General features: G+C 33.5%; 1 protein-coding gene and 1 long non-coding RNA gene across 3 annotated transcripts; one reads left to right on the top strand and one right to left on the bottom strand.

The window, feature by feature from the left end:
• The first annotated feature begins 1548 nt into the window (after positions 1–1548).
• Positions 1549–19524, top strand: LOC128163485 (carboxylesterase 1C-like). 2 transcript variants are annotated; one of them, XM_052827101.1, is made up of 4 exons: positions 1549–1635; positions 4969–6332; positions 18134–18318; positions 19204–19524. In XM_052827101.1, exons 2-4 carry the CDS (start codon positions 4971–4973, stop codon positions 19376–19378), a joined length of 1722 nt encoding a protein of 573 aa, XP_052683061.1. In that variant the 5' UTR covers positions 1549–1635; positions 4969–4970; the 3' UTR covers positions 19379–19524. The 2 variants fall into 2 exon arrangements, with proteins under 2 accessions (XP_052683061.1, XP_052683060.1); XM_052827100.1 differs by having other exon boundaries at positions 1560–1635; positions 4939–6332.
• LOC128163486 (uncharacterized) lies at positions 9652–11633 on the bottom strand. Its single transcript, XR_008240808.1, has 3 exons — positions 11548–11633; positions 10637–11336; positions 9652–10523 (listed from the first exon to the last, which is right to left on the bottom strand). It is a non-coding gene; the product is annotated as an uncharacterized LOC128163486 (long non-coding RNA).
• Positions 19525–19766: the final 242 nt, after the last annotated feature.

The following is a 19766-nucleotide window of genomic DNA, read 5'->3' on the forward strand; positions in this document are numbered from 1 at the left end:
TGTGAATAAATTATTTATTCGAAAGCAGCACAAAGTTTTCTTTATTGATATGTCGTGTTTTGAATTTATATATAGTAATAGTTAATAGTAGAAATTTATTGGTAAAACATTTGTTCATTGTCTTAACAAAAATAACTAGTTAAAGTGTGTGTCACACTCATTTTTAAAAAAACAAGAAGAATGTTTTTTCAGCTATTAAATTGTTTACATTACAAATAATTGCAAAGTCTATTTTTCGCTTATTAACCGAAGACTGACCTCTAATATTAGATAATTATTAGAAATACCCAATGAAGCAGTGTAAACATACGGTATTGAATGTTAAAGTTTAATTTTTTCAGTTTAAATCCTGACCATGTTCTTAAAAAATATATGTTATGATTCTACATATTCCAACCGTTCAATATATATATATAGCCGTTGTTCCGTGTATGTTGAAGTTTAACTCTGTAAATCCTTCTAGGAGATTTGGCACCCACCCCTTCCCCAGGGAATAATTCTTTCTTAACCAAGTAAGTCTGTGTGATGAGCTTCAAGATCAAAGAATTTGATGAAAAACTTGATGTGCAGGGATCGGTGGGTTGATTATCAGCAGCAAATCAGTGGTAAGCTGTGTCCACCAATAAGAAAGTTTGTGGTAATGGTGCGGGGGTATTTTATAAATTACGTAACCGACAGACTTTAACATGACGCAATCGGGAAAGCACACAAAAACGATTCCGATAATACGAGGATTGTTCGGAAACTATTGAGACATCACAATACGATCGTACATAATTAGTCGATGGTGGTTGTGGTACCCGGCGCAGACAAACTTGGAGACTAAAAAAACTTAAACAACTACTCTCTTAGTGTCAGTAGACCAACAATTGATAACAAATGAAATCAAATTATAATATATGTTCATTTATCTATTTATTTTGACTAACTTTTACGCAAATTTCACTTGTGTTCCAGTTGAAATATGAAGACAGTAGAATTACATTTACTAAGCAATAGAAATTTGACACCACGACGAGGCGAATAATTAAACATCATATTGGCGGGAATTTTGGGAGAAGAATTTTTCAGGCAAAGCATTTGTTCAAACAAAAACTATAGAATGTAAAGGATTTTAGAGCTTCACTACGTCATTTCATTGGGGCTTTTTTTTTATTGTTGAACTTGAATTAAACAAGGGTACTAAATATATATTACTTTTTACACAAAGACTGATATCATTAGTTCAAAAGTATGAACTAAAATTAAAATGTAAACAAAAGACAAGAAATGAAAAATAATGTATGTTTTCCGTTTGTTTGTACGTGTAAGGTATTTGAAACATAGGAGCAAGAAAACGCGTTAAAATGACGTTGCGGTGGCATGTGATCAGATTTGAAAATATCGAAAGAATCGGCGAACAAACGAGCGAAATATCAAGGATCAAAGTTGGCGTTTAGAAGAAAAAAATAAACGAAACGAAACACTTTGCTGAAGAATAATTCCAACGAAAGACCTTAATAAAGTATATGCTTACACACGTGATAAGAGTTTAAAATTTAGAATAGCGACCCTTTAAACAGTGTTTTTAAACGCCAGTAGAAGTGGGGCGCCTTACCGCTCTCGACAATTTGCAGTGCCAATCGATGTAATAGGGTAAGATCTAATTCTAGGTTTGTGCCTAAACAAAGGTTTACAACAAAAATAGTTTTTAGCACGGATATAGATACAAACACGTAGTTAACTTTATAGCAAAAAGTATGTGTACCTTAGAATTTTGATCTACTGTGATTCGTTTTGAGGTATGAGTGATATATGTACGCGGTATTCCCTATATAAATTATGCTCATTAAGAAGACGTATCTTTAAAAATGACTTGTTAACTCATAATTAAACCAAAATAAACCCAGGTATATACGTTTATCTCTTCTCTATGTGTCCAAGAGGATTAAAGATATATGTATTGACCTGAATACTATGGATGCGTATCTGGGCCTACACTTGTTGTGTTATAACTTATACGTTTTCATGCTTTTTATCGTCTTATCAACATATAAACTATTATATAACATTTTTGAATAAGTTTTCTCGTTATGTCACAAATGATATGATTTTATTACTATGCCCTGAAAATTGCTGATTTACACCGGAAATAGTTAAATTGCCCTTCCGGAAAAAGTTATATTTCACAGGAAATGGTTATATTGCCCTCCTGAAACTGTTATATTACCCTCGCGTGCAATAATTCTGCATATTAATTATGTCGGGATCGAAATTTAGCAAAGCAAACGTAAACAATTCCTCGAAAAAAAATGTCATGACAGTGTCTCCTATTCAGAGAATCTTACTTTAATTGTTTAATTTGAAAAATTATCTTTTTGAAAGCATCAATCGACATTTTACAAGAAAATTGATTTGTAAGATATGAAGATGGATTAATTATAAAAATACACCTTTTAATGAGGTAAAATTAATATATTCTTCAACAGATTTTTATTTAAAGATGTTATATAACATATATAACATGTCTTCTCGGGCGACAATACCAGAATATTTGTACCTCGGTGACAGGAAAGCCGTGGAGTGTTATGTCGCCCTCTGCCTTCGGTATCGGGCGACATACCACTCTAGGGCCTTCCTGTCTCACTCCAAGGCTTTCCTGTCACCTCGGGGCAAATATCCGATATGTTGCCTTCGAAGCCATGTAATACATGTATATGAATAATGTCGTTTTAATTATGCAAATATTTTGCATTGTTTTGAGGTGGGTTTTCATTATATAAATCACTTTATTGTAAATTTTCCATCTTTCTTGCTATCTGCGATGCGACTGAACAAAATAATGGGTTAAATGATAATTTTTTTAAGAATGAGTGTTAGTAATATCAAGAAAGAAGTGTTGACATAGAACATTATATGTATTATAGTGATATCGACATAGATATGTTTCCATATATAAATATTGTTATATATGCAGCACTGTTAGGGTCTTCTTTATGGTCGCACCGACAGAAAGTACGGGAAATTTTAACTATGAGACAAAACACAAACACAAAACAACAAGTCATCAAATATGCCCCAAAATAATTTTATAAAACTTCCGATTTTTATGACTACAGACACATTACACTACATTAAAAATAACTATGCCAACAACGTTGAATATAAACAGCTGACTGTTTGCAATGCACTTGTCGATGTGACGTCATATTATAAATTTGCTACTGAGGAAACCAATGCCACACTGGCCACACTTGCGGAGTCTGGTGTTGATCCAGGATAAAGATCGAAACAGAACACAAGAGCAGCATTAGGTGCAACACAAGTTAAAGCCTTCACTGTTTGGCGACTCTTGTTGTTACTGTGTGCCAGTGACTGGCTATTTATATCTGTTGGGATGGCCTATGTCACTCCTGTGGCGTTCATTGCAATTCTTGCCGAAGAAAATTCTTCAAATGACTTTGGCATGGATTTTTGGCGTTTCAGTTGACTTGGTATTATTATAGCTTTCATGACCCCTTCAAACAAAATGTCATGCATCTCATGCACAAACGTGTTGATAATATTGGACTCGGTAGCACGACTATAGTGTTGAACCTCTCTGCTAAATCAAGGTCCCTGCAGTTGATTCATAACTTCATTAATGTCATTAACAACTGATCACTGACTTTAAAGTTAACTACAGTCCTACACCCGTAAGATTTGAACGGGCCCATTCTCTTCACGAGTTTCTCTAAAATGTGAAAAATATCTGTTTAAAGTTTAACATAGAAATATATTTTTAAAGTTTTTAAAAAACTAATATAAATTGATACAAGGAACTGTTGTTCAGGTAAGCGATGTAGTCCATGGGCCTTTTGTTTATATACCTCTTCAATGTAAAAAAAAAAAATGCAAACCTCAAATGATTGCTGGATATAAGTCAGGAATAGTAGTCATTAATCAAAATGGGAATTGTATTGGTATAGATTCAGGACTTTCATCATAGTTGAAAGGTCTATTTAATAAATACCCATCCACACGTCAATTAACACCAAATAGGAACCTACCATTGGTCTTGTTAGCTCTCACGAAACAACCATTTGATCGAACCTCTGAAATCAGCTGATCTAAAGTTTTGGACTCTGAAAACGGATTCTCAGGTCGGCAATGCCTCAGCTTCCAGAGTATGTGAGATTCATAGTCTTCCCCAAATGATAGTCATGATAAACATGTTACCAAATATGGAATTATTGGCATAAAACTGCAGGTAATATCGTAGTGACTATAAAAAAAGTATATTGACGCATTATATGGGAGACTAGAGGTAAATTGCAAAGAGACAAGTAATGTAAATATCTCTTGAACACTGATTTACCCCCCCCCCCCCCTTCCTAAATAAAACCCAAAAAATTGCCTTGCCATTGATCAGTTTCCTTCATATCCGCAATATCGACTCAAAAAATTATGTTTTTTTAAAAATTAGTAAGAAAATAAGTTTCAATAATATCGAAAAAATATCAGGATCAAATCGATGCATCGATATTTTTTTTTAAGTTTAATCAGGAACTGAAGTCTGAAATACATGTACAAGAGCAATTTTTACAATTATTGGAAGGCAAATGCAAGGGTGACTCTCTCTTTTCAAGGTTTAATCGCTACGTTGGACAGAACTGTTTATGTAATCATAATATTAAATTTAACTCTATAGTATTACGCTTTTCTTCTTATATAATAGAATGAAGAGTTTTTATCTTCTCAACATGTATTTGCTGTACATGTACCCTTACTGAACTTCACAATGATGGATACCACTTAATCAAAAATAACGGGGGTTTTGTTTTTCCTTTATTTTTTCTGCCAAAATTTAAATACCTTGATCTAACTTTCGAACATTTTTGTTTAAAGTTTGATATGCTGATTAAACTATAAGTTCCAAATTGATACGATTTGTTTCTAATTTACACTTTATCATTTCAGAATGTAAAGATTTGTCTAATTTTTCAATAGAGATGATGAAGGTCTACATTTTTTCGCTCACTTTGGTAGCATCGTTAGTAAAAAGAAATGACGTGGTTAATGCCGTTGAAGTCAACACGACGTCAGGTTGGGTTAGAGGTTACGAGGAAAATTATGACGATGGAAAAGTATTTAGATTTGTGAAAATACCGTTTGCCAAACCTCCAATCGGAAAACTCCGATTTAGACCACCACAGCCTATTGGAGAATGGGATGGTATCCAAGGGATATCTGAAACAAAATCCCCCGTATGTCCCCAGTGGCACTTTCCTTCTCCTGGATTCAATTTTTCGGAGACAAATGAAGATTGTCTATATCTAGATATCTATGTTCCTGGTAAAATTTCATTGGAACGTAGCCTGTCTGTCATGGTATGGATTTTTGGGGGCGGCTTCATAATCGGTGCTGCTAATCAGTACAAGCCACAACCAATGGTTTTAAAAGGGGACATCATAGTCGTTACCATCAATTACAGACTTGGACTCTTAGGCTTCTTTACAATGCATGATCCTCTGTTGTCGGGAAATTACGGAATAATGGACCAGATTGAGGCTCTCCGTTGGATTCATAACAACATTGCTTCTTTCGGTGGAAACCCGAACTCAGTGACCATCTTTGGGGAGTCAGCAGGTGGTATGTCTGTTAGTTTGCTAACTTTGATTCCATCCAACGAAGGTTTGTTTCAACGAGCTATATCTCAAAGTGGGGTAGTGTCTACTGTTACCGTTGCAAAGAAGGAATGGGAAATAAGAACAAAAGATCTATTTTTAGAAAGAACAAATTGCAGTGACAAAGGAGATGTTGCAGAAACCTTAGATTGTCTACAGAAATTGCCTGTTGAAAATATTACAAACGCAATAATGTTACCTGATATAATGGATTCCCAAAACGTGTCTTATCAAGCTGGGGGATTATATCCAAGTGTAGATGGCAAGCTAATAGGTGAACATCTAGCTTATCCGAAATCTCCTGAAGATAAGAGCTATGAATTTTTCCGCTCTCTGGACTTTATGTCTGGCACTCTAGACGGTGAAGGCAATATGCTGTACATGGGCTTGACACCTGACGTTCAAAAGAAATATAACTTTAGCGTTACAGAAAAAATTCCTAAAAGCGTCTTATGTGAGATGACAGCACCTGTCTTTGTTAATAACGCAGTGGGAAATGTTCCTGAATTAGCTCAAGAAATCTGTGATTTCTACACTACCGCTGAAAGTATTGATGCCCAAAGTAATAAAGTGTGCGAGTTTCATGGCGATTCGACTTTCATCGTGCCAAGCAACTTAATGTTGTCAACCCACGCCAAAGATAACCCCCAAGCAAACACCTATCAATTTCTTATAACCAAAACGAGACCCGCAGCTGTGTTAAGGCTTCCCATAGACATTTGAGCCTTCAAAAATTCCGCGAAAAGTTTGTCGTCGTTCGTGACGTCATAATGGTGTACTTCTGCTCCAGCACTTTTCATTAAAATTTTGTTATATTATCAAAAGATTAATATTTTAATAACGTTATTTAACATTTCATCCGTAGTAAACCATTTAAACTATATAAATGAATCTATTAACGCATAATTTTCTTACTTTCGTAATTTGCTACTTAAATATGCGCATGCGCAGAGGTCAATCGGTGTCTTCGCAGCTCTTGACATCTCGTGGTGATAGTTCAGCCTGCAGGTGCGAGTGTCGCGGTGGAAGGAGGAGAAATATGGAGAATAAACAAGTCGTAGAAGAAGAACATGCACCTGAGACAGATTTTATGGTATGTTCAGAAAGATTGTAACATTCCGCAGCTGTTTTTATTGCTTGACTTTTATTTTATTGATGTAAACAACACAATTTTTAACGTTCAGCCTGGTCACACGTGTATCCGCTTTTTGGCCATGTCACATGGCATGTGCTTTTTTCTAGAGCTATACGATCATACACGATGAGATAAATTCAAAATATTTAAGTATTTCTTGAGTACAAAACTTGTCTTCTGTTATAAATTGTGAACAAAAGTCATATTATGATGTGTGGCAATTTTTCAGTTTTAAGCCGATGTGTACGATCAGGCCACTCGGTTTTAACTTGCATGTATATATGTCTCGGAGCAAACCAATCTAATTTGAATGCTCGGTTTCGAACTAGACTCCAGTCATGGTATAAACACAAGAATATGAAAATTTAAAAAATCTCACATCCTGTGCACACTTCTCATCCTTGACAAAGCCACTTAGTACCAAAAATGACCAATATAAATTAATTATAAAGCAAGTAGAAATTTTTACAAAGTCCACATAGCATTGCAGATATTAGTGAAGACAGGAAACTTTCTTACCATAAAAAAAAAAGCATTGTCAGGAGAGAGAGAGGAGAGAGAATGAAACAGACTTAGTATTACAAAACACATTTTTCTTTGATTTTGTGCAAAAAATATTTAGGGCAAGCTGAAATTTGTTTGGGCAACCAGAGATCTGTTTCTTGGTTGCCCAATGGCGAGTACAGATTCTGACGAGTGTCAAACCCTGACATGTAATACATTGCCTATCTTTGTTTTAAGGTCAGACACAACTTGCATGTATTTACCATTTATTTTAATTTTTGTATGGTTTTTTTTTGTATTTTTTTCCTGATCTTTGCAACATGATACTAAGCAATATTCCAGAGCCAAAATTGGTTGAAAGTTTAAGGAATTGTTTTGTAAGGAAAAGTTAATGAGTTTCTAGGTTGCATTTCACTACAAGTACAAAAAATTGTATGTACCTCTATAAAAACTGTTAATGTACAGTTCCGTACCTTGAGATGTTTACATGCTAAAAATTATTGGATAAATTTTAAAAGATTGAATATTATTAGAATTTGAGGAACAGCCATCTTGTGACATTCTTTTTTGCTGTTTATAAAGTCGGGATCGAAATATCCAACACAATCCGAAATTCCTCCATCACTGTCAAGTGCACACATGACATGGATAAAATCAGGGATAATTGGTTGTTACATGCCTTGGAAATGTTACGGCTCACTTGTCTTTTTGAAGCAACTATGCTGTACAGTATTGGGAACTGTAAAATGATACAAATATGAACTAGTACTGTCAAGTAGTTCAATGTAGGTCAGAATGCTTTATATTAATTTTATTTACAATGACATGCTATGGTTTAAAGCTGCCTTTGCTGGTTTAAAGCTGCCTTTGCTCGATTAATGCTAAATTTTGGATCAATGCATGTATTAGCTTTCAGTGATCATCAAAAGATTTTTCAGATATATTTAGATTTCACTAAGTTGAATTTGTATATCTAATAGCAACATATATGGGTATATTCCTCTAACTATTTTTAGAATCGGTAGGACAACAAAGTAGTGCCTTTAAGCAAAATAGTCCCTATACTTTCAGAGTGTATATACATTTTTTGGGACATTTTAAATCAGAATGCTTGACACATGTCAGAAAAAGAGGATTTGCAATTTTAAAAACAAGTGTCAAAATTGAATTATCATTTGAAGTAAAGAATTGAAACTGTTTGATGTACACCCTTTCCAAAACTGAGAAATTCCCTTCTTTTACTTTCATTTTCAGAGTTTTTCAATACTGAAGCATTTTGCTGGAAAATGAAACTGAACCACGAAATTTTAACAGGAAAGAGACAATTTGCTGAGCTTTCATTCAAGAGGTCCCTCGTTGCTGAACGAAAATTAGGGCCGGAGCTATGAACCCTAATGTTAATTAACATTACCGCCTATGGAAAATGATTAGTGGACTATACCCATATTGAGCTCCATACTGGTAAGGCATATTTCTTGTTTATTTGCAATTAATATGATAAACGTGCATTTTTCTTTTGTACATCTTCTAATTTATGTGAATAAACTAAATTTCCAACAAGTTTAATCATTTTAACAACACATCTTCTTAGATAATATCCATCACAACCCCCCCCCCCCCCCCCCCCCCCCCCCGGATTTTCAAAAAAACCAATTTAAATTAAAGAAATTGTGATTTTAACTTGAGTGTAATTTATTTTGAGTTTTTACATTAAAAAAAATGAAAATGTATTTGTGTTTCTAATTATATATGAGTTTAGAAGACATTTTTATAAATTTTGAGACCAAATATCACTTCGGGTTTTTAGTGCGATCATTTCAAGTGAGCAAAAGTGAAAGTAGAAAAGCAGAAAGTTTCCGGTGAGGAAAAATACTTCATTCTAGCAGTGTCCAGCTATCTAAGATTAGTTTGCATTGTAAGGGAATTGTATTAGTGTCTGGTAGGTTCCAATTCTATATTTATGATGATAGATTTGCATTAAATTTGAGTAAATTAATTTGTCATGCATGTGACATGACTATGTACCGAAGATGTAGGTATGCACTCTTTAACATGTAGAAGCCTACCATGTTGGTTAGTACTTAATCCACAAAACATATCTTTCTTATCCTAATCAAAATTGAATGAAATTATCAGTAATCATTTAAAGTAGATATTTACTAGTATTTATTAGCTCATACTATTGAAAAAATATATCAATATGTTGGGGTGGGGGTTGATATTGAATGTTGGTGGGGTGGGGGGGGTGTTGTTCTTTAGGCTGTATATATGTGTTGTGCATGAAGATGTAGATATTGTTGCCTATCTGTTCTCTCTTTCTGTATCTTTCCCCCTCTCTCTAATTCTCTCTGTGTCTCTTAATCTCTCTCTCTCTCCCCCTCTCTCTCTCTCTCTCTCTCTCTCTCTCTCAATGGCTGCTTTTGACATGGAGCAAAAACTGAATTGAGGGCCTCACATTATAGAGTCATATAACTTAATCATTTATAAACCAATACCTACATGTAATACCTTGATGGATAGGGAAATTCCTTTACTTTTCTATTTTACCTTTTTCATGGTGTTTGAAAACAATTCTTTTTTGTAACTAAAGAAAAATTCATGATTTTTACGACGAAATTTTTATAAAATCGGACATAATTGAGCTTTTTCATAAGAATATGAACAAAATAAATTTGGTAAAATATTGAAATGCATTAGTGGACTATACCCATATGACCTAGGTAAGGAAAGTAAAGTTTGCAAGGTACTAAAATTAAATAATGTAGAAATGGTCTCGAATACATGTGCAGTCTTTGCCAAGCACACCAACTTAATAAAATACAATTAAACAACTATTGAAATTTCAAATAGGAAAATACATTTATTTCTTACAATTTAAAATGTATTAATTATCAATTTTACCATAAAAGTACAGTTTGAACACAATAGGTTCATTTATACCTGGGATATATTTTGGTATATATATAGTACAACTGAGATTTAGCTTCAGAAATAAATCCTCCAATGCTGTAGTAGTAATTCTGCATACATAATGAACTTTTCATTTTTTTCATTCTTAGAATTTGACAGTTCTCTGTGTAGTCTACTAATTCTTGTTTGTATTTTGGCTAATGATGTTTCATATTGTTGGTAAAAAGACCTATCATTTGCTAACAAACGTCTGTATTTCAGGAACTCCTCAACCTCTGTACATTTTCCCAGCAGCATTTGCACCAGGTCATCTGTCATGTACCGCTTGGCTAAGAATGAAAGAAAAAATGGCTGTCAACATTACATCATGTGCATGTAGAAATGCAGACAATTGTTAAAAGGTATTTTTTTCTGTAGAGTTTGATTAGTAAATAAAACTTACCCTCATTTTTTGTGCAGTTGCTCTGTTCATCATTTTCTCTTTCACTGGTCTGAAAGAGTTGTCTCCGGCATTTTTTAACATGAGAATCTAGAATTAGAAATAAAAAAAAAATTCGACCTTTTTCAGTATATATGTGATTTGAGGAGTATTTTGATATTTTATTATCATCACCAAATAATACTTTTATTATTATTATTAATTGTATAATCTGTTGTGTAGATGAAATTATTTAAATGGCTTGAATGGCTGATCATTGTTATCCTGCAATAATGATCAACCATCTAACCCATTGGAAACAATTTCAACCAACTTTGTATTAAAAAGGTATGCTTCTCAATGCTTAAAGTACTAATATTTACAAAAGTAATCTGATGAGAAAAAAAACCCCGCTAATTTATTATGAAGAAACATATTGATTTTTTAATGTCAACTGCATCCTTTTTTATACCTCCTAGTGTATTCTCGTCTTTTAAAGCTCTTTTTCTTCCACTAGCAACACATGCTGAAAATGCAAACATTTGAAAAAAAAATTATATTCATAATTCTTATTTGAAATAATATTATGTATAAGAAATACACATTTATTGAAGCTTTTAAATTTTAGAGCTATGATTTTTAACACCTTTATCTGTTATTTGATTGGATATCTCCACATGATTGTCTGAAGGTGCATAGTTGGCAGCTTGTTTTCCCCTTATGCCTAAAAATACAGCAACTACAAATGTTAAAAAAAGAAATCTAAATAAATTTGAAAATGGTTATGTTATGTTGATGATGTTGCATTGTGTTCAATGTTTGTGTTGTGTTAATTTCTTTGGAACCAACACTCCATCTTCCGTTTCTATTAGGCTTTACACAAATTTTAAGCAATCATGTTAAGATAAAATGTTTGGTTTGTTACAGATGATTACCTTCAACAGTTTGTTTGTGTCCTATATCCCGTGCCTGGGGAGCCCTTGCCGTCTGTATTGTGAGCCCTGTCTTTTCGATTTGTTCTAGGAATGTAAGATGTTTATTTTTTATTTTAACACTGACTCGTTACTTTTTTGAATGAAAAGGTTTAATTACTTTGACAGTGTGTGTAAACAATTAAGAAATAATTGGTAATGTTAAAAAGTTCACCGAAATATGAACTTGGTTGCCCGCTTGATCAAATCCAGTCTAAAACACAAATTCTCAGAAAATTTGATCATGTACTAACCAGATTTATATTCCTTTAAAGTTTTTAACATTATTATTTATCATTCATAACACTGAGAGATTCAGAAGACATACCATGTTTTTGTGTGAAAAGTAGTAAATTGTATCTAAACAATCAACAAGCTTGTACAACATTCATTATGATTTCATGAATTTGACCTACCGGTATTGAAATGATTCTATCTCTTAACCTTTGATTTTAAATGAATATGACTGTGTAAATAATACCTTCTTCCAGAGGTTCATTTTCCTTATCCATATCATGGCTTGGCTCAAGACGGACTCCACTCTCCTCATTCTTTGACCTTAAATCTGTGTACCGCTTCTTAGCTTTAAAAGGTAATTAAAATAAGTAATAGGTTCAAGATTTTTCTATGCAATATATCTTTCAAGTCAATGTAGAAATCTTGTATACCATCATCTTTAGTCTGTGTCAATTTCTGGTGGGCAAAATAATCATCACCTATGCCTATAAGATTAAGAAAATAAATCCCAATGAATCTTTAACATGAAAAATTTTACATGCATAATTTTTATCTTCCAGACACTTGCCATCATCCAGAGGTTCCAAGCTTCCACCATCTGGTTCTTGATCGGGCCCAAGACGGACTCCACTTTCCTCATTCTGCTCTGCCATCAATCCTGTGTACTGCTCATGAGCTGAAAAAAGTAACAAGAATCATTTAGATCATTGGCCAAAACATTGCAATTTAATTTTCTGTACCATTGCCTAAAATAAATCTTAAATATTTAATATCAGAGGGCACAAAATTTCTTTATTTGAAAAAAAATATTTTTAGACATCTTGACTAAAAAGATTTTCTTTTTATATACTGTTTTGACTTTTTTAAGTCCTTACAATCAATAGTTTGTTGGTGTCCTCCATTCCCTGTGTTGGCAACACTCGCTTCATCTCTCTCTGACTGGCAATTTTCTGCATTTCCTGTTAAAGGTACATTAAGTTACTTTATATTCATGTATATAAAAATTCAGTTTCATTTAAACATTATAAAGTTAAATCCTAGAACACAATGAATATGAAGAATAATATTAAATTGAGGGATTTTCACATTTATTGAATAACATTATTTTTGTTCTGTTTACCTTTGGTTCCTTTAGATATGTAGATGATTTTGCCGTCCTCATATGTTTTCAGTCTGCGGAATGGAAGCTGCAGTTCTCCTGAGGCAAAGTGATGGAGACATTCCTGCCATTTCTGCTTGATCCACATTCTCTCCTCTTTCAATGATCGGGAGCGAAAGTGGTGCAGCTGTGGTCCATCTGGTCTTCTTTCATCGTCTTCTGGACCGTCATGGAATATCATACCATCCTCGGCATCAACCGACCACCAGACATTTTTTCCAGGAAGGACAAAGTCTGCAATACGTTCCAAGTGACTTTGAATAAGCAAGGGAAATTTTTTGAGCAGTGTTGATTGTAGTACTGTCCGTTTTTTTGCAGGAAGTAATTTGGCCTGTTTGCTTACTGTTGAGTTTTGTTTTGCTATTGTTTCTGTTGGATTATTTAGAGATGTTTGGAACTTCATTCTGAGCATAGCATTGTCCACAACAAATTTTGGTTGCCTGTTTGTAGTGTTTTCTGATATTCTTCTTAAAGTTCCAAAGGAGCGTTCTTCCTGCTCTGGCACTATAGATTTTATACAGAATAGTCGAGCTGTTTCCGGGACATGAATTGTTATACTATGAAAATGATTTCCGTAAAATTTTCTTGTGGTTAACTTCTGTGGATTCCCTATCACTGACTTGCAAAGAAGTCCAAATACAAAACATTGGTTGTAAAGCCGAAGAAGTTGTTTGGGAGAGCGAGTGTCATAATCAGAGTAACAGATGGTAACTATATCAACTAGAGAATTCACCAGATTTGGAATCGATTCTGTAATTTTGCCTTCTTCATATTTCTGTATCGAAAATTTTGCCAACTTTACGACATAGAGTCGTGCATCGGACCCCTTTATTTGATTTTTATTTCCAATTGTGGTATCACTAAAAGATAGGAAGTCCTGCTTGTTGTTTTCTCCGACGTGATGGGGCAATTCTTGAATAAGGTTTTGTATAACATTTGTCAGGTCATGGAGAGGTTCGCAGGCGAGTATCTCATAGTACTTGATGTTGAGCTCTGATGTTGACTTTAGAGGATGGAGACAGCAAAGTGCAGGTGGTCGAACAATCCCATGGAGAATTTCTGTCAGTTTGTCTTGCACTATTGGTTTTTTCTCATCATGCAACCATATACCTCTGCTTTCTAACTCTTCAATTATGTGTTCTTTCCTCAGGCCCTGGAATGGGTTGGCTACTCCACTTGCCATGCTTTGCCATGCTTGCCCTGAAACAACATGCTTTCTTCTTTCTTCGAGGGTCAGAGGCTCAGTGAAGTAGCATTTCATAAAATTACTGTGCTCGCTTCCTGGTACACCACATACGCAGCTGAATTTTCCTCCTCTTTGCTGACCGCTCTCGAACTGGCGAGCTGGATTATCCCCAGTAAACACTCTAAGAATGGGTTTGATGTTTTCCACCTCCTTTGTTACATTTGCAAGGTCCTCCAGTCTTGTTTCCGTGTATGTCAGCTGTTCTTTGTCGCTGCTTCCTGTAATCATTAAAAAGATATTGCTATAGTTATGGTCTCATAGCATTTCATATGTGAACACTCTCTCTCTCTCTCTCTCTCTCTCTCTCTCTCTCTCTCTCGATCGATCGATCGATCAATCTACAGAAAGTTTTGCTCAGACAAGCTTTATTAATGATGCGTGTACAGGTATATTTTTTCCTGTGTGAATTTTTTTTTATCAACATTTGCAATTTTTATTTGATGTATTTTGTAGCTCAGGCAAGCATTATTTTTTGTGTCATATATTAAATTTTTTTTTTCCTGGTGAAAGGAAATTTTGGAACTATTTAAATTTAAAAAAAATATTTTCATGCATGATAAATAGGTTTTTTTAATCAGAAAGAGGCTGGCTGGTCACAAAAAGCCCTAAATATTTTGTATCACCCTTTAGGCTACAAACTATTATTTTGAAAAGAAAATTCCTTAAAGTTTTTGTTTCAGTTTTGATTATATTCAGAGCTCTTCAGTTCACATGCTTTCTAAAAATAGCCATGACCATCCAGCCTTCTTCAGTGTAGATGTAGTTACTATCATTTTTATGTTAAAAAGTTATTTATTCATGTTTGTTCTTTATCTTACCAGATAATCCAAATATGTAGAGTTGGGGTCTTTCCACAAACGACTGCACATCAATCTTTTTCTTCTCAGGAAATCTTTCAGCATATTCCTCATCTGTCAAAAAGTTGATGGGGTCGTATAGGAAGCATGTCATGAAGCTGACGTATGAGTGATTTAGAATATCAGAGTGGTCATGCCACATTTTGAGTTTCCATTCCTTTTCTTTCTGTTGAATTGTGTCTTTTCCATTGTGGTGCTCAGCAAGTTCTGGTTCCAAAATTTTAGTGCAAAAGTGTTTGAACTGTTCTTGTGTCATTTTTTCATAATCTGAGTGTCTAACAACTCCACCCTTTTCCAGTCTGTTGACTTCATTGCTGATTATGGTCTTGAGGGGTATTTTTCTGCCATATATTTTTTCAGTTTTTTCCTGAAGATCGCCATCTGAGTTGATGAAATTTGTCTTGTAAAATTTAGGAGCAACTTCCTCGCCGATGTCAAATTTTTTGCTCTGAATGTTTCTTTTTATAATTCTTTTAAAGACTTTCGCAGATCTCATAGAAGGGATAGACAATCTGTATCCAATTTTCTTTTTGGATCTCCTCACGCGCCGCAACTGTTCAGTTCCGTTTGTAGAAAATTTTTTAAGATTTATGCCTTTTGAAATTGCAAACTGTTTCAAGACCTGACCACCATTTAATGGAATTGTGTTTTCTTTTTTTGTTACAACATTTATTTTTTTGGCAAGTCGTGTCCAATTTATTGGACGGTTTGATGGCATGTTTTCCAATTCATTTTCTAGAGCTTCTTGATTAATGTGGTATGATTGAAAAGGGCCATGATGTTTCTTGTTTTTCACATTTTGATTTTTCTTTTGTGCAGCTGCACTCTCTTCTTTTGAAGTAAACCCAGCAGCCAGTCTGTCTCTCTCATGTTGGCTGTATGATTTCCCAGACGATAAAAAGTAATTGACATCAAAATCATCTTGGGACAAAGTTGTTTTTAATTTCTCATGGGAATTTTGTAACTTTTCTTTGTTTTGTTTTCTTTTTTCTTCGCTTGTCAGTTTTGGTGTCAAATTTAAACTTTTGGATATGGCATCTGTAAAGTTTTGCCCTGTTTTTTTCTCAAAAATGGGTTTCATAGTGTTCACCATTGCTTTGACAATGTTGATTGCACCTGTCATTGTTTTTGTACCAGTGGAGTTTAAAAAACTCTCGGTCATATCTTGGCAATTGTTTATTGCATCTTTTAGTTCTCTTGAATAAGACAAATGTAATGATGACATGCTGTGCAAGTCATATGTACATGCTCGACAGTCAGTTATACTGTGGCCTTGTTTTGCAGTTTTTGATAGTTTTGCCCAGTTTTGTAGAGAAAAAAATTCAACAAATTGTTTGCGTTCTCCATTCATGTTGTTCTTTTTGTAGTATTTTGCATCAGTTACATAGTTTTGAATTCTTGGTAGACGTTTTTTAAACACAGAGAGGGGAACATACATTTTTGGAAACCTGTGCATAATTTGATGGTACATATTGTATCGCACATCATTTGAATTCCTGCAATTTCGATTAATTGATATTTCACCGGCATCAGCATCATTTTTTTCATGATTTTCCCACCAAGTCAACAAATTTTTGTCCTTGGTGGATCGTGCAATAATCACTTTTGCAAAATTACAATAGTTCATGATTGCATTAAAAGGTCTGTTTGGTTCAAAACATAGATACTGTCAAATTTACATGATATTAAAAAAACTTGCACATGACTATTTCTCACCATGATTGTTCATTTTGTCATTTTTCACTGATGCCCTTGAAAACGTCCATTGCATATATATATACCTCCATTGCATTAAAGTTCTGCACCAAAAAGTGTTTTTTTAAATAAAAAATTTAATTGTATTAATTTTTTATATTTTTTGGGAAATTTTTGTAAGAAAATAGCCAATAACATATTTATTTATTTAATTTAAAAATATATTATAATATCGTGAATTTTTTTTAAAATAAATATTCTGATTATATACCTATAGAAAATTCGAAATTTATTATATTTTGATAATATTTAATAATTGAATTTACTTTGTCCCAGTTTTGTATTTTTTTTTTGAAGGGGGGGGGGGGGGTTGTTGCGTGATTTGCAGATGAGCAGATATTTTACATGTGTAATTGATTGAAACCAGTTGTTATTATAAATTTCAAATGTATTTTGATCAAAATAAAAATATAGATATAATGCTTCTTGTATTTTTTTAAAATGTGGATGTGAACATGGACGTGGTGTGTACAGTATAGTGGACATATTTATAAACCTTTCAGTATTTTTATCTCTGTTGAAAGATTTGTGAATTAAAAAGAATTTCCAAGAAGTTGAAAGAATTTAAACTCTTAAAATATCCAAGGAGGAACAAAGAAAGAAAACAGCAGTGTGAATTTCTAGAGTTTAATTCAGTATATCAATACATTTAGACTTTGAATTGCGCGCCTCAGTAAGTAAACAAAGGGAGTTGTCGCCCCTGCTTCCGAGTCCTTTGAGCGTTTGGGATCTGAAATAAAAATGGAGAGAATTATAAACACTGGTTTTAAATAAGTATTACAGTTGAAAGATGATGCAGGATCTTGTTGGGAAAACGTTAATATGTTGGCTTAAATGGTAAGGATTTCATAAAATGTTGGGGTCAGGTGCCTAGTTGGCGGACATACAAAATAATTGCTATTTAATTCGGAAACCCCCCCCCCCCACTCATACGAGGATACCAATTGTTTTCTGTTATACATAAATGCAGCTCAGTTGGTGAGCTGACCCCAGCAATTTTCAGGTAGATGCGCCTGCGTTCTTTCTGAAACTGTTTTTCTTTGACGTGTTTAATGTCATCTTTCAACTGTAATAGGGTATTTACAATTGGCATATTGAAACCTATTAATATCGAATCACGTGATTAATATGGTCACGTGACGTTTTACAGGGGATTTCCTCAGAAGCCCAACATGTGCTTAACACGACACTGCATGTTGTTTCTCCTTTCTATCGTTATTTATATTTAATTTTAGTGTAAATATCCGATGTAATATAGGGTGCTTTGTCATTGTGGACAGCCTTAACATAGCTGCGCCCTTTCCTATTGGAGGAGATCCACCATCTTGGTTTAAAGGAGCTGGGCACGCAGATGATTTGCGTTTTTTCTTCAACTTTTCAGATATATTCGAAATTCCCGATGAGAAAAGGAAAGAATATGATGAAGATCAAGGCTTATCTAAAAAAATCATCCAATACTGGACTAACTTTGCCAAGTTTAGGTAAGATATGTCTCCAATAATCGTAATTGTTATTATTTTGCAGATCTTCTTCGAAAATTAACAAGGGTTTACATATTGTTCTTAATGTGTACATCAATCTACTATTGTGTACTTGATCCAACACTGTAAATAATCTAGTATTTTTGTAAATTATTTTGTCGATTAAAGTGAGAATTGTATATACATAGTATCTGGAAAAGAAACTTTTTTCAGTTTAAGCTGAATATTTTTTTTTATATTTGATCTTTAAAATGTTTTATTTAGGTGTTTCCTATTGTCACAAAAAGTTAAAAGTCAGTTGACGAGTTCTACGAAAGATAACAAGCTAACAAGTGTTTGTTTTGTAAACAAAGGTCTGTTTACATACCAAGTATCTAAAATATTATACTAGATTGAAAACAAATTTGAATGAAATTAAACACTTTCGTCCACTACTTGTTTTAAGACTAATTAGTAGATGTAAATAGACCAATTCTGGTAAAAACAAATTTTATCCAGCATTTTGGTTAAAAAGGGCACGAGCCTTGTCCAGAAAACAAAGAATTGTAAGCTAAGTCTTATAACACGCTCGATCATCACTTGACAGCCAACGTTCAATTTTGGTAGACAGTTTGAAATACTCAAAATGTAGTTAATCATGCAACTAAAACATTTAAATTGGATTAATAAAACTTGATTATTTTAAACTCAAATCTTGAGCTTGTCTCCTTGATACTCATTCTTCAATCAAACAAGATGTATTTAGTATCCATGACTGATCGTGATTTTTCCTGTAATATAACTGGTATCTGAAGAGTATTTTTAACTCAAAATATCTAAGAACAAACGAGATAACTTGAAAACTGCTTGATATTTAAAATATTTTTTCCCTGTCTTTTCCTTTAGAAACCCAAATGGAGAGAATATTCCTCTGTGGCCTTCCTATGAAATAAACAGAAAGCAATACATCATCTTCGACACACCAATTGAAACGGCAGAAAATTTAAAATCTGAAGCCACGGATCTTCTTAGTAGAATATTGGAAACCGGCCGTCGTCACTTGACTCGTGATGAGTTGTAAAAAATTTAAGAATGAATGATATAGATTATGTCTCAAAACAAATATGGGTACTATGTTTTTATTGTTTTAGATATTATAAAGATAGATCTAGAGGTGTTTTTTTCATTTTGTATACTTTTGTAGATAAATAAAAATTTTAAAAATACTGTTTTGAGTTTTGAATGTATCTATAATATGCTTAATGTTTTCATTTATAAATGCATAACATTTCAATCATTATGAAGGCTTTTCGCAATGACGCAGATTTGGATACTTTATAGATGAAATAATATTCAAATATTGGTTTAACATTCTACTTGTATCTATCCCATATCTTATTTTCGAATTCACCACGACCTATTGCAATAGGGCAGCCGTCAATAAAAAAACCTAATTATAAAATCACAAA

The sequence above is a fragment of the Crassostrea angulata genome, chromosome 9 (genome assembly GCF_025612915.1).
Source record: "Crassostrea angulata isolate pt1a10 chromosome 9, ASM2561291v2, whole genome shotgun sequence".
Lineage (NCBI taxonomy): Eukaryota > Metazoa > Mollusca > Bivalvia > Ostreida > Ostreidae > Magallana > Magallana angulata.

Coding starts and splice junctions, on each gene's coding strand:
- LOC128163485 (XM_052827101.1), top strand. CDS start 4,971: ATGATGAAGGTCTACATTTTTTCGCTCACTTTGGTAGCATCGTTAGTA. Junction 6,333..18,133: donor TTCTTATAACCAAAACGAGA/CCCGCAGCTGTG, acceptor AACATAGCTGCG/CCCTTTCCTATTGGAGGAGA. Junction 18,319..19,203: donor ACTAACTTTGCCAAGTTTAG/GTAAGATATGTC, acceptor CTTTTCCTTTAG/AAACCCAAATGGAGAGAATA.